This window comes from Leptodactylus fuscus, chromosome 10, assembly GCF_031893055.1.
Source record: "Leptodactylus fuscus isolate aLepFus1 chromosome 10, aLepFus1.hap2, whole genome shotgun sequence".
Taxonomy (NCBI): Eukaryota; Metazoa; Chordata; class Amphibia; order Anura; family Leptodactylidae; genus Leptodactylus; species Leptodactylus fuscus.
The window spans coordinates 41,359,720-41,374,951 of NC_134274.1; the positions used below are offsets into that span (position 1 = coordinate 41,359,720).

Consider the following 15,232-nt stretch of genomic DNA (forward strand, 5'->3'; position numbering starts at 1 on the left):
CTCGATGTCATGCTGGTGCGCCCTGCTATGTCAGTCACTCTGGGAGGAAGGCTCCCTGTTCGCTGCCTGCTCCTGCAGCGTGCTGGGATTCTTACAGGCAGATCTATAGGGGAAATGTGATATATGAATGTTTTGTTCCCATTTTTTATTGCTTAAGGTTACATAACTCTTTACAGCTTTGCTCACTTACATGGACTGCTTCACAAAAAAACATAGTTATCAGTTAATTGCATGAAAAATTGATACTTGCAAATTAAAATAACCTTAATAATAAAAATAATTTATCTCTCTTTCCAATGAAAGATTACCATAAACTAATATATGTATAATAAATTATCTAGAAACCGTAGATTTGCACTATGATAAGAGGCAATGGTTAGAAATGTTATATACCCAGAGGCGTAGGGGCAGAGCAGTGGAGAAAAGAAAAGGTTAAAGAAAGAATTCTACCAACACAGAAAACAAGTGTCTGGAGCAAGGGATTACCTCTCGTATGTATGATGCTTCAGAAACCAGGATAAGGGGAGGGTCAACTGGTAGTAATTGGTTAAGGTTCTTCCATGTGTTAAATTAGCATAAGGAGACGCCGCTCCCAAAGTAGCCACTTGGGGGCCAAAGCTAACTGTGCGTCACAGCCTTCAGTTGAAAGAAAGTATAGGAATCAAGAAGCATGCAACTCAATCTGTGCCAATGGCATCACAAAAGGAAGGATGGATGCTGCTTGGGTGAAGTGGATACTTCTCCAATGGTTCAATCACAGCGAGATATGAGGCTGAAATCAAGAAGCAGCAGCCAGCACTAATTAAGATCTTCTCCTGTATGGATGAGGCTGCGCTCATCTGCTCACTTGCTCAGCATTCACAATCTGCTGTGAGGATGCATCTCGTGGACTGCAATTGATTTACAAGCTAACCACAAAGTAAGTGTTTTCTTCCTATTTCCCAGCACACATCTGAACACGCAGGGGTCGAGATCAGCAGCTATGGGGTGACAGATTGAAAGGAATTACATAGAGGATAGGAGTGATTTTAATACCGAACAGTCAATGGCAAGTAGCTAGAAATGTGTTAGAATGTCCTACGTAGATTTAACTTACTTTTAGCAAGAAACCGCGTTGCAACTCTTCTTATCCCAATAAGTGATGTACATATACATTAGAAACACCTAAAGGTCTTTGTGCCCTTATTTTTGATTTTTTTTTTTTTTTTACAGCACACTAGAGTGACGCCCTGTTCATGGACCATCTGATCTTCTGAATGCTCCCTCTAGGATCCAAGCTGCTCTCCTGAGACTTGTTTGTTCTGAGTCAGAAAGGACTGCCTGGATTTTCTGTTGTTCAAGCTTTAGCAGTAAGAGTTAAAAACATGGCTTCAGAGAATTCACCAGTCAAATCCGCAGTGGAGAAACTATCCATTGCCATGGGTGAAAGAACTAAAAAAATTGGCTCAGCCATGAAAGAAGCCCACCACCAGAGGAGACTCATCCTGTTCATTGTCTGTGTGGCCCTTTTTCTCGATAATATGCTTTACATGGTGATAGTACCAATCATCCCAGACTATATACAAAGTATGAGGCTGGATAGTGAAAAACACTTCAGAGAACTAAATTCTAGTGCGTCTTACTCCAATAAATCGATCATCAGACCCCCGTACCCAACAGAGAATGAAGACATCAAAATAGGAGTCTTGTTTGCTTCCAAAGCTATCCTCCAGCTGCTGGTCAACCCTTTGAGCGGCACTTTTATAGACAGGGTTGGCTATGACATCCCTCTACTCATTGGACTCATTGTTATGTTCTTTTCTACTGTTATATTTGCTTTTGCAGAGAATTATGCCACGCTCTTTGTGGCAAGAAGCCTACAAGGTTTGGGATCTGCCTTTGCAGACACTTCTGGGATCGCTATGATCGCAGACAAGTACACAGAGGAAGCAGAGAGGAGCACAGCCTTGGGCATAGCCTTAGCATTTATTTCATTCGGGAGTTTGGTTGCACCCCCTTTTGGAGGTATATTATACCAGTTTGCGGGTAAAAGAGTGCCGTTCCTTATTCTAGCTTGCATTTCCCTCATTGACGGTGTACTCTTGTTAGCAATCATAAAACCCTTTGCTAATCGGACTCGAGAGAACATGCCGGTGGGCACACCTATTCACAGACTCATGATTGACCCCTATATTGCAGTTGTAGCTGGGGCACTGACCACCTGTAACATTCCTTTGGCATTCTTGGAGCCCACCATAGCCACTTGGATGAAAACAACTATGGGAGCATCTGAGTGGCAAATGGGTCTGACTTGGCTGCCAGCTTTCTTCCCTCATGTTCTAGGTGTTTATATTACAGTAAAGCTTGCAGCCAAATACCCTCAATATCAGTGGTTCTATGGTGCTATAGGGCTGGTCATCATCGGTGCCAGCTCATGCACAGTACCAGCCTGTAAAAGTTTTGAGCAGCTTATTATCCCCTTGTGTGGTTTATGCTTTGGTATTGCCTTGGTAGATACTGCACTATTGCCCACTCTTGCCTTACTTGTAGATCTCCGCCATGTCTCTGTGTACGGAAGTGTCTATGCTATCGCAGATATATCCTACTCTGTGGCTTATGCTCTCGGGCCTATAGTTGCCAGCCAGATTGTTCATACTATGGGTTTCACCCAGCTTAACCTCGGTATGGGCCTCGTCAATGTGCTCTATGCTCCTGCGCTGTTGTTCCTCCGAAACGTGTGCCAAATGAAGCCATCGCGCTCCGAGAGAAACATCTTACTCGATGAGGAACCCAAGGGCTTGTATGATACAATTAAGATGGAGGAGCGTAAGGCTAAATCCAACAAGGGATTACATAAAGGTGAACATATACAGGACAATACTATGGACAATTACAACGTAGACCAAACAGGTAAATACAAGTCGGACGAAGAATCCTCCGAGTATGAGTATAGCTAGACAGAGTTTTATGCAAATAGTCATGGAGAAGACACACAAGAATCAGCCATAGGTTTATGCACCAACATGTAACTCATCCATGTACTTTTCATTTTCACAATGTCAATATGCTTTATGTAAAGCCTTTTCTTTTATGTTATTTTTTTTTTTTTTTACGTAAAACGTTAAAAACCGCCATCACCTCTAAAGGTCATAATAGGTAGTAATGTTACACCCCTCCAAAAGAAAACTAGGTGCAGTATTGTGGAAATGTTTAACTGTCTATTTTTAAAGCCAACTCTGTGTGAAATACTGTATATCTGTACAAAAAAGATAAAACTATATGAAATAATACTGTGGCATATTCAGGGAAATAAAGTTGCTAAATATTGTAAATTTCTCTACTTTGTGCATTTATTACAATCTTATGACGTGAAAGTGAAAAATGAATCATTTCAAATACATATAAAGTAGTATATATACTAGTCCTTAGATCATGGCAGGCTATACTGCTCCTTCTCTATTCCTTGCTCGGGGCATCATTAGTCTTCCGATTGATGGACCTGCTTCCCAATTCCTGATTACTTTAGTAAATCGGGTTTTTCTATCAATAAATACATAATACAAAGTGTCCATCAAACGTCTGAGAAGATGACGGCTCTCAAGAAGTCTAGAGGAAGCCCATTAATCACTTTCCCATACACTTCTCACCATCCAATAGATCACACACCACTTCTAGTCGTGAGAGCCCGAGCACTGAAATGTGTTTCATTCAGTAACATAAAGAGTAGACTCATCTTATACATTAGTCATGGCACAAATTCTATACTAAACGTTGCGGGGACACTTTTTCATATTCATTTACATATCTGTAAAGCTCTATATTGCCTCCGAGTTCTTGCAACAAACTTCACTTCATCAGTTTTGCAAATCTGATCCTCTAATCTGAGTTACGGGCGACTGAGGAGTGTAAGAAAGCACAAAAAATATACATATATAGCAGATCATTTTGCATTAAAGACAGCTTGGTTTCTTCTTTAAAACCTGATCCTACAGGGTTAAACCAGACAATATCAATCCTGCAAATACATAAAAACATGATTGTGGAAGGTTTCTACAAGGGTTTTATATGTTGTCCATGGTTGGTTGTAGCTCAACACCACTAGTCATGGGGCTAATAACTATTATTACAGTAGTCCTCACCAACGTCTTAGAAAGTGACTAAGAAAATTTGCTGGGTTGGATGAAGTTGCACTCTGGGGGAAGGCAGGTGCTTCGAGCAGGTTTTGTCTCCAACAATTTAAATGTGTACGAATAGGAAAATGAAGGGAGGAGTTATAGAGCAAGAACACCAAAGGTGGGCAGGAAGAGGTGGCTGGGGGCAGATCTTCCCTAACACTAGTGCCTTGGTCCAGATCAAGTACTGCAACTGAATAGTGACACTGTCTTCTAGCGGTGGGGTTAGGGCTAGTGCCATGGACGGTGGTCCCATCAGATGGTGGTGGGGACAGCACTAGTACCCTGGACAGCACCATCTCCTAGCAGGTGGGGAAATGACAAGTACCATGGACAGCAGCACAGGCGTCACCATCAGCCACTCAGCAACTACAGTCCACAGCTACTTTGTGCTTCTTCCGTGAAGACTTTCTGAGACGGATCAATTGTGTGAAGGAGGTAAGCGCTCGCATTACTTTATTGTAACATTTTATATGGTAAGGCTTTTAAAGTTTTAGCTGTCTGGAGCCCTGCCGCCTTCATATTCTTTAAAATGAAATGAAAGGGATGCGAGATAACAACTGGCACCTGGAAGAAGCGATACAATGTTTCAGGGGCTGAAGAATTCCAATACATTTAGCTTTCAATAAACTCGAGACAAATAAATATTAATGTCGAGCTTTACTTGAGTGCTTACCGTTCCAGGTCCTGTTAGGTCTATCAAGTGATGGTCGTGTCAAAGGAATACAGCAAACAGATAGGCAGTGCACTAGGTCCTATAGAGAAATCTAAGTAAATGATACAAAGTAGTAAAGTTCGAAGAGTTAAAAGAATTTCCCTAACAGTTTAATCTGCAGATTGGGTCTGGACACTAAGTATCCAATTGATGTTTTCTGTGGTTGCTTACATTATTAATGAAGCCGGTGAGATCTCATCAGCAACCTTATCTGCTAATCATTGCTATTTAGTTCCCTGCATTACTCACATTTACATACAGTAGTAGCAACCTTAGAAAACAACTAAAGCAAAAATCTATACGTCCGAAGTGATCAGGAACACAAGCTACAAATGGTCATAATGAAATTATGTCAGTAAGTGAATTACATTGTTGCAATGTTGCAACGTCGTATCGTTCATTACCCCAGTGCACATCTCTTCAGCATCATGCCAGCTTTCTAACAATTCACATTTAATCTAACATTAAATGCAACCTAGATAGAAGTCTATTTAATCCACCGGTTCAATTGGAAATGGACTTGTAGACAACCCTAAAATTCTATGGAAATGATTAAAATGTACCAATGTTTTACTGTAGTGATGGAGACTCTTTACAGGCTGCAATAAATATGAAAATTTAGAATATCGGAGTGGATGAAGATACTGCTTATTACTTCTCTGGTCTAGTCAGACCATTCTCGGATGATATTTCTTACAGCCCATTGTACCTAAAGCTATTTTATGTGCCGTAAATCACTTGCGACAATCGAGTCCCAGTTTATTATTTTGGGGGGTTCTCAGTACCTGATATTTATTTGCATCCTATAAAGTAGTCACAGATATCCCGCACTCACTGGCTTGACTTTGTGAAGCGTAATTTATGGCTGCATAGTTCATTTGGAGAACAAAAAAATTTACATTTGGAGTCATCATTTGTTTTTGGCTCGGCGGAGTTATTGCGCTGGGAGGAAGACGTGATATATAAGTTTTGCATTTTGTGGCGGTGAGTTGGAGACATAAAACACAATGATGGTATTAGGGGGGGTATCTCGGGTGTGACGTCAATTATAGCAAAACTGAAATGAATAATTATTATTAATTGACCATCAGATACAATTGTTGACCCCCGGCTATAAGGGTTAAAGGAGCATATGGTTATACAACAGAGAGATCCAGCTATATCTGGTCACATGATATAATCCTACAGTAGACATGTAATTTAATTAGAATATATATTCCTAGACCAGACACGTATCACTCAGCTTAATCTGATCATACCTTACGATGACAAGTACTGTAGGACCATTGGTCAGACCATTGTCTCATATGGAGCTGTACAATGATTCCTCGGAGGGTTCTATAGTAGGAAACCTTGTGGAGTGTATATTTAGCTTCAAGGTTTATATTAAAATGGCAAATGATCTTATATAGTGTGCATGAAGTCTACTGACACTGTTCACCTTCTTTCCTGGAGTTCTGTTTCCAAATAGACCTTCACAATACAAAAGATACAAATACTTTCCGACAATGTCAATCTGTGTTCGGGGCACGGCCAACCACCAAAGAGGACACAAAGATGCAATGGTTAAAGGGGTTGTTGCATCAGAGACCACTCCTTTCACATAAGGGCTGTGTAGATGTTGGGTGCAGGCCTGAGCTCAATGTGCTAGGGCAAGTAGTGGCCAGATGGGCATTTACCCCGAATGGCAGCTGCAGAGGAAGTGTAGTATTTGAGTGGCTATTCATATGGAGAATTAGAGCCTTATGTCATATAGGCAACTTTCACACCTAGATTTTGTTTCAGGCAGGTAGTAGGTTTTTTTAATGGATGCAACATGAGTTTTTGTTTTTTTTGGGGGGGGGGATTATTCAATGTTTTTTGGTAGAGAGAGGGCAGAGACATACATAGAAATCAATGAACTCCATTACAAAAGTCAGAATTGTATCCTGTCCATAAAATAGGAAAGGGCAGTGGGGGAAAAAATAGTTTTTCTCAATATTTTTAAGTTATCGTATTGGAAGATTACATAAGTTTAAAAAAATAAAAAATTTGCAACAATATCATGCTTACCTCTGCCTACAGAATCCACTTGAACAACTGGAAAGCAGAAAACTGTAACTTTTTCAACTAAATTTTTCTTCTTTTTTGACTCTATACGTAATCTCCAGGGAGTGTAAGGGGTTCGGAGGGAGAGAATTTACAGTACTTAAGATTGCCAGACAAGGTGGCCAAGTTTAAGGCTAGGGCTTAGTACTACGATTGTAATCAGGGTGGCTAACCAACAGACTTGTGGAAGCCATATTGTATCTAGGCTCTTAGAAACAAACAGTACAATGTTCCTATTCACATGTACGTCCCAACCTTATTTGCCCCTACTGACAACCTCAAAATAAACCTGTGCTCCCAACCGTAGTGTCCAGGGTTACTCATGCAAACCATGCCCTTAAATTGTTACAGATAATAGTACCCACCACAGCTTATGGTCACTTAACCAGATGCCAACTGCCCATTGACTATCTACATCTTTGTGATCGGACTCTATCTGCAGAGATGAGCAGCTGCACACGATCTGGCAGCTACAGAATAAGAAACAGCGGTTACCATTGCGGAGAGAAGGCAGGGTTGTTGTTTTTTTTATTACCTTCCCGCTTTCCTGATCACTGTATACACAAGGCTCCCCTTCTGGCCTAGCAGTCACATGATTTGTTTGTTTGGTTTTTCCCAATTCAGCGCCCAAATCTGCGACATGGATTTTCCGCCTCCCATTGACCACATTGGTTTTTGCAGGCGGAATCCGCCTGAAGGAAGCTTTTTTTCCCGCTAGCGGAAAAATTCTGCAAGCAGAAAAATAAAGCGAGTGGAACCCATAGAACTCTATGGGGAGGCGTTTTTTGCCAATTTTTCTAATTAAGACCTCAATGGTGAAAAAGAGGATTTTGCTCCTAGCGTCACCTGTTGGAAGGTAGCTCTCTATAGATTGATCCTTGGTTTTTAAGAAACCTAAGGTCATAATCTGGGAATAATAGCCAAGTCGGCCAACCAAGGCGGCCTCCACCTCAGGTTCCATACCAGAAATCGCCGTGTGAACTTACCTTAAAACTCCTTTAAGGACACAGCATTTTTTGTTTGTTTTTTTTAAATCATTTGTTGTGATGTAGCAATATGAGGGCTTGTTTTTTGTAGGGTAATATGTCATTTCTAATAGCACAGATATAGCTTATTGATTACATTTTAAATTAATTAATTTAATTTAATAATTCTTTTTCAAGTCAGAAACAAGTGATTTCACCATGTTGAACACTAGGGGGCTTGCTGGTATTAAACACGGCAATTCTTTCATATATGTCAATTCTACTTGTTAACCTATTACTGGCTCTCTCAGAATCAGACAGGTTAAGGGTAAGTTCACACGGGGATTTTTGGTCAGGATTTGGAGGCCGTATCAGTCTCAAATCCCTGACCAAAAAAACGGCTCCCATTTAAATCAATGGGAGCCGCTCAGGTCTTTTTTCCGGGAGCCGTTTCTTCTGTTTAAAATAAATGGGAGGAAGAGTCAGGCAATTTTTGAGAGAGAGTCCGCCTCCAAATCTGGCTCTAAAAAACTCAATGTAAACATACCGGGTGTTCTCACCGATCTCATCCATTGCAGCAGGGTCAGCTATATGGCCCCAGTATTATGTCATAACAGTACGGTATTGAACTGTTACTTTAATGTTTTGTTTTTGGCTACACAATTGTTACAGGGTTAAACATGTCCGCACATGTGCATTGCGCGTGATTTGTAAATGCAATTTTTTTTTTTTTTTCCTTTTTTTTTTACAAACTGCAACATGTAAATAACATGTGAACTGAGTATCTGAAAATAAAGATGATCAGAACTACAAAGCAGAAAATAGTCAGTGCCCTAAAAAACATTCTGAAATGGAATTTAAGATAATTGTAGAATTCAAGACAAGGCCTCATAAAGACATGCAAAAATTGGTCAGGTATGCAAGCAAAAAACCTGACAACAGAGTGCAAGAATATTTGACTGACATGGTAGTAGCGACGCATCTGTTCACTGCGCAGTGTTGCTTGTAGCAAGACGCTGATCCACAACACGCTTCAAAGCCAACCTTCACCTACTAAGGAGTAAGACATTGGAATGACCTTCACAGTCCTCATATTTAAATCTCACTGAAATTATCACAGTAGATGTCAAATACGCTGCACAGGCAAGACAGCTGAGGAATACTTCTTATAGTGTAGTATTCTGCACAAAAGACGCAAAACGCTATTCCAAAACCAAAAACAGAGACTGGGAACTGCCTGTTATGAGGATATTTTTTTAATTTCATCAAAGGTGCGTAACCAACCAAGTGGAAGGATGTCCAGATGATTCTGTAACACAAGTTATAGGTTCCGTTTGTTCCCCTATGATTCAAATTTGCAGGAATGTGTTATATATATATATATATATATATATATATATATATATATATGTTTCTCAAAGACTGTATACTGATGGTTCCCAGCACCCATACTGATCAGCAAGTGATTGGGAGCTGAGCTGCAATACCACATCATGGCCACTACAAAGCCATTTGTTTCCAGTTTCATACATTGTACTCTGAACAACTGATCGGTGGAGGTGCTGGGTGTCGAATCACCACAATTTGATATTGAGGACCTGTTCTTTATTGAAATTGTATTTAATGAGCTGCACAAATTTCATGAGGTCTCCATTGAAGAGGGTTACTAGTCCCATTGCAAATTTTGATACTGATGATGTGTCCTTAGTATCAGAAGTAAACCAAATATTATGTACTACACATGATTCTCGCTTAACGTTCTAACATTTATATGTATGGAGAAGAGAGGTTAAGATCAGGATTCAGTCAAGAAGCTGAAGGAATCATGATCTGTTAGATACATTTGGTTTCTTTAACATCATGCCTGACCTTCCCAGAGGCCTTTGCTGCAATGATGTTACCAAGTACAGTCTCTCAGCCGAGGACAGCTGTTTCGATTGGATCTCTTCAGCCCGGCGCAGAGAAGACTGACTTGGCAGAGGTGAGAGGCTTCTAGACAGGGTTAAGGGGATATCGTCACTCCTTAGGGAGAGACCACCAGACAGGGAGCACCCTCTATTGGGCTGCATGACTGAGGCACTGTCTTCCTAATTACATCATGGAAGATATATTTGCATATTCTTCCCATGATGCAACTGAGACACAGTTTTGCATCCCTGAGGCCACTGGAGACTCTATTGCAGAAACCACAAAAAAATTGGTGGAGAAAAAGTCCTGCCTATAGTCAATGGGGTCCACCGGTGTCCGTGGGTAACTGCTACTGTAGCAGTCCAGCTCTCCATTGTTCGGGTCCCCCGACAGACACAGACAATGATGCATAAGCTGTATCTTAGCTGCATCTAATGGACAACAGCACTTCCATGCATCTTTGAGAGCTAGAGTTTTCAAGCTGAGAAAAGTCAGACGCCTCATTAAGAAGACATTATCCATTCACTTTCTGGAATTCCCAACTCTATTCCTCCTGCTCTGTTTGGTTTCGTACTGTGGTGCAATTTGACCTACTGATAGTTGGAGGGTTTTCTGGGCTTATCAATTGCTGATCTATCCATGTGACCGATGAACATGATGACATGTGGTTCTCATGAAGTTAGCTGATCTGCAGGAGTCCTGAATGTCGCACACCTGTTGATCTGCAGTGGATAACCTATCTTAAGAGATAGATCATCACTTAGTAAGGCCAGAAAACCACTTAACTTCAGCAAGTGTTACAGTAGATTGGACAAGATCATTTCTCGGTAAGCTTTTTATGTTTGCAAAGATTATATTAGACAGTCAGATTTATTATCCAGACTGCAGAATCTACAGAATTTGCTGACTGCCCAAGTTTTCATAGTACTACATGGTGGCCTATGGGCACTTTCCCCCTGTTTTCAGCTAAATGGACTGTAATTCAGATGACTCCTTCTCCGCTCTCCCCTCATCTTCCAGTAATTGCAGGATTTCTCCCCAAATCGGTAATGAAATGTCCTCCTAACAGTAATCTCTCATGCTCTGACAGTAACGGCAGCCATGGCAAGTATTAATATTAAGCACTCCGACAGCAAAGTCTGGGATCCCTCCGACAATGAACACAACAGGGCTCCCTACAATGGTGTAGCTATAGAGGCGGCCATAGCTTATCTGTACAGTGAATATATGCATGGAATGGAATGAATACATTTGTCATTTACTTTGTTCGATATCATTTTACTAGATTGTACTACCTTGGAGAGCAGCATTATTTTTGCCACAAAATGCCTGTATTAAAGAAAGCCACACTTGAAAAGTCCGCAAGCAAAGGCAGCGAGGAGGCCGAGGTATGACGTCCATGTGTTTTGCATGCCTGAGTACTAGAGAGAAGAATCTCATGTTATTATGCATGTTTTGTTGTATTGGTTTTCCAGTGTCATCTGTCAAATGAAATGATTTTTTTCCCATGGAATATTGATGTGTATATCAACTCTAAAGAAACAGCAGTATTACAAAGAGAGGCAATAAAAATAACATAAACCCCCTCAAATATAGTCTATTCCTTACTATATCTTTCTAGTCATAGTTTGTACTATACAAAGTAGTTGTCTATGGCTACTGCAAGGCACTACAGAATATAATACAAATGTATACAAGTGTCATTGGGTGTCTAAGACAATGGCACATATGGATGATATCCGTGTGCTGTCGCCATGGACTCATACATTGGACTTGGAAGCGGACCCGTCGTGGGTTTTGTCCCTGGGCTCATGGACCCGGTCATAATATAGGGTCATGTGTATGGGGCCATAATAAAAGAATGGGTCAGAGTGATATCGATACATGCATATAGCCTAGGGTTGTGAGCTAAGTTTCAGGGTATATCCACATACAGCAGATTTGTTGAGAGTAAGGCTGTATTCACACAGAGTAACGCCAGGCGTTTTTTGTGTGTTTTTTGCACATAGCGCCGCGTTAACGCCGCGTAGCGCCGCGTTGACGCCACGTATACGCCACCGCAAAATAGTGCGGCGTTAACGCGGGGCTATGTGCAAAAAGCACACAAAAAACGCCTCGCGTTACTCTGTGTGAATACAGCCTAAGGGTGCATGCACACTACGTAACGCCGGGCGTGTATGAGAGCCGTACACGCCGGCGTTACAGCAGGGCTGCCGAACACTTCCCATTCACTTCAATGGGAGCGCTCGTAAATGCCGCTGTTACGAGCGCTCCCATTGAAGTGAATGGGAAGTGTTCGGCAGTCTGCTGTAATGCCGGCGTGTACGGCTCTCATACACGCCCGGCGTTACGTAGTGTGCATGCACCCTAAGGGTAAGTTTACGCAGGGTTTTTTGGTCAGGGTTTTGAGGCAGATTTCAATCGGAGCCGGTCAGTTATTTTTTCTGGGAGCCGTTTGTTCCGGCTCCCGGAAAAAGAAGCGACATGCTCATTCTTCAGGCCGTTTCGCCTCGTGACATCCTGAAGACACAAGAGGCATAAACACAATGAAAGAGAACAGTCCTGTAAGAGACAGCCTACATAAGGCCTCTATATATTTCTATCCCATCTGCAGCTTCTTGTTGTGCTTGGTAAACTGACTCAACATAATGCTATTACTCCTACTACACCGAGAAGACTAATATGCAATTTAATGTACCTATATATAGCCAATAAACAAAGTAACAGCATCATCAGCACGATAATCCATCCTAACACTACTACTTACATACCACAGTCTACAGCTAATAGCATAATGTACAGAGGTGCCTTCTGGAGGAGAAATCACTGCTGTAATGGACTGAATGCCAACTCTCTGTATGATTGATATAGTCTCCACAATAGGATCCTGCTCACATACCATAGATATTATTATATTCCAGCATGCGCCTTACTGAAGTTCTTAAACAGTAAAGCAAAGTGGTAAGAACTCAATTTAACTCCATAGTTTGTGTTTCAAGGGGTATCCTAGCAAGGGCAAGTTACATCTGACCAATCGCTAATTTAAAGAGGACCTTTCATCAGATTGGGCACAGGCAGTTCTATATACTGCTGGAAAGCTGACAGTGCGCTGAATTCAGCGCACTATCGGCTTTCCCAATCTGTGTCCCGGGTAAAGAGCTATCGGTCCCGGTACCGTAGCGCTTTACAGTCAGAAGGGCGTTTCTGACAGTTAGCCAGGGACGCCTGTAGTGTTGTAGTGAGGATGCCGGTCTTCTGGAATAAGTCCACAGTGAGATGGTTACTCTTGTAGATCAGAACACTTTATTCCATGATTCCATCATGGCTCCCTGTCTAACAACTCCTCCCCCTAAGCTCAGCTCCTCCTCCATTACTACCTCACTGTTGCTAGGCAGACAAAGCAGAATAAGTAAGCAGAACAGAACATACAGAACATATTTATAACAACATCACATCTCTCCCCTTCTTATAAAAAAATAAAATAAAATGCAAACATTATAAATGAACAATAAATAAAAGGTCCGAACTGAAAAGAAAATTTTACTGCAGAACATAGTCCCTGAGGTGCGTTGGTGGCCTTCGACTCATCCTTGTCGGGTAGCGTTGAGACATCTCGTTATCAGAAACAGTCTGTGAATTTTCGGAGGTATCTCTTGTTGGTGTTGCTGAACCAGTTGTACCTGGTGAAATTTCCTCATCATCTGTCTCCTCTGCACTTGCTCCTGGGTTGTAATCACGAAGCTTTTTAAAATGGGAGACATTTCGTGTCACTTGATGACCCTGGCGTTGAGCAGTAACCATGGTACCTTTGACGTGTGTGACTTGAAAGGGTTCTGGATGATAAGGGGATGATAACTTGTCACTGGGTCTCAGCCTTTTAACAAGGACCCAGTCTCCCACATCCAGCAGTTTGAAGCGACAACTTCTCTTATCTGCATATCTTTTCATCCTGCCTTTGGCAAGGGAATCATTGAGGACCAATGGAGTCTGGACGTGAACTACTGGGATGTTTGGAAGCTTAATGCGCAAAGGCCTGCCGAAAAGCGCAGTCGCTGGCGGAGTTCCTGTAGTAGAGTGTGGGGTGGCTCTGTACTGTCTAAGGAATCTGTACAATTCTTGCTGCAAATCCTTGTGTTCCATGGTAGCAATCCGAAGAGCTTTGTTGATTGATTGCATGAAGCGCTCCACTTCACCATTGGCTTGAGGCCAGTAAGGAGTTATTTTCCTGTGGTTAAAACCAAGATAAGTTGCAAAAGACTGAAAATCTGCACTATTGAAAGGTGGCCCATTGTCAGTCTTCACTGTTTCAGGTATGCCATATGCAGAAAAGATTTTGTCCAGTTTTGGTATGACAGCTCTTGCTGAGGTGGTGGAAACGGGTTCAATGACTGGAAACCTAGAAAAATCATCTATGACAACCAGTAAATAGGAATGATCTGGCAAAGTGCAGAAATCAACACTCACAGCAGTCCATGGATTGTCTGGCAGAGGTGACATTTGTACTGGTGCTCGGCTATGGTCCACCGTAGTTGCTTGGCAAGGTATACATGTGGCAATAAGTGCTTCCACTTGTTTATCTAGTCCAGGAAACCATACTTTCTCACTAAGTAATTGCTTTGTTTTAACTATACCTTGATGGGCCTCATGGGCCAGATCGATCACTCTACTCTGAAGTTTCTGAGGAATGACCAGGCGGTTGTCACGTAGTAGTATGTTTGAGTCAGATACAGAAAGAGAGTGTCTTGCATTAAAGAAGGCCTGTAAATATGCTGTTTGGCCCTGCGGTTGAAGACGAGTCTCAGCTAGAAAAGAGTTCCAGTTCTTAGACCGAACAGTGTCAATTACCAACTGAAGTTGGGGATCAGAATCCACCGCATGTTTAATTTCTTCGAGGGTCATTGCTCTTGGCACAGAGTGTGTAACAATGAAATTTACATGCTCCTCAGCTAAGACAGTGGCAGGCAAGTCATCTTTGGTAGACTGTGGTGAAGGGTGTCTTGAAAAATAGTCTGCAGGGTCCCCAGCTCCTGCCTCATATCTCAAGTGAAAGCGATAGTTCTGCAGGCGGAGTAGCCAGCGTTCAAGTCGTGGGGGTGGCTTTGATGAATGTTTATTGAAGATTGGAATGAGTGGTTTATGATCACTGACCACTGTGAATGGACGACCAAAGAGGCAAAGATGAAAATGAAGGCCTCCCCATACAACTGCGAGAGCTTCCCTCTGAGTTTGAGAATAGCGCTGTTCCGTTTCTGTTAAAGCCTTGCTCGCATAGGAGACTGTGGAGATACTGCCAGTTTTGGACACCTGAGTTAAAATTGCTCCAAGGCCTACAGGACTGGCATCCACAATGAGCTCAGTAGACTTTAGTGGGTCAAAATAGGCCATGACCGTGTCACTAGAAAGAC

General features: G+C 41.9%; 2 protein-coding genes across 3 annotated transcripts in view; both read left to right on the forward strand.

Annotated features, from left to right (window-relative positions):
* The first annotated feature begins 661 nt into the window (after window positions 1–661).
* SLC18A3 (solute carrier family 18 member A3) lies at window positions 662–3,292 on the forward strand. Of its 2 annotated transcripts, XR_012717544.1 has the most exons (3): window positions 662–919; window positions 1,213–3,092; window positions 3,126–3,292. XR_012717544.1 is itself a non-coding variant. In XM_075288249.1 (2 exons), exon 2 carries the CDS (start codon window positions 1,365–1,367, stop codon window positions 2,934–2,936), a length of 1,572 nt encoding a protein of 523 aa, XP_075144350.1. In that variant the 5' UTR covers window positions 662–919; window positions 1,213–1,364; the 3' UTR covers window positions 2,937–3,292. The 2 variants fall into 2 exon arrangements, 1 of the variants encoding a protein (XP_075144350.1); XM_075288249.1 differs by having other exon boundaries at window positions 1,213–3,292.
* A 1,042-nt stretch (window positions 3,293–4,334) lies between these two features.
* Window positions 4,335–15,232, forward strand: part of CHAT (choline O-acetyltransferase) — a 48,938-nt gene continuing 38,040 nt past the window's right edge. Inside the window, exons 1-2 of the mRNA XM_075257842.1 lie at window positions 4,335–4,589; window positions 11,113–11,215. Of these exons, the coding sequence (XP_075113943.1) occupies window positions 11,153–11,215 (63 nt within the window). The 5' untranslated portion in view covers window positions 4,335–4,589; window positions 11,113–11,152. The remainder of the gene's footprint in view (window positions 4,590–11,112; window positions 11,216–15,232) is intronic.

What these genes read in the sequence shown, in the direction of transcription:
- SLC18A3 (XM_075288249.1), top strand. Translation starts at nt 1,365, where the DNA reads ATGGCTTCAGAGAATTCACCAGTCAAATCCGCAGTGGAGAAACTATCC.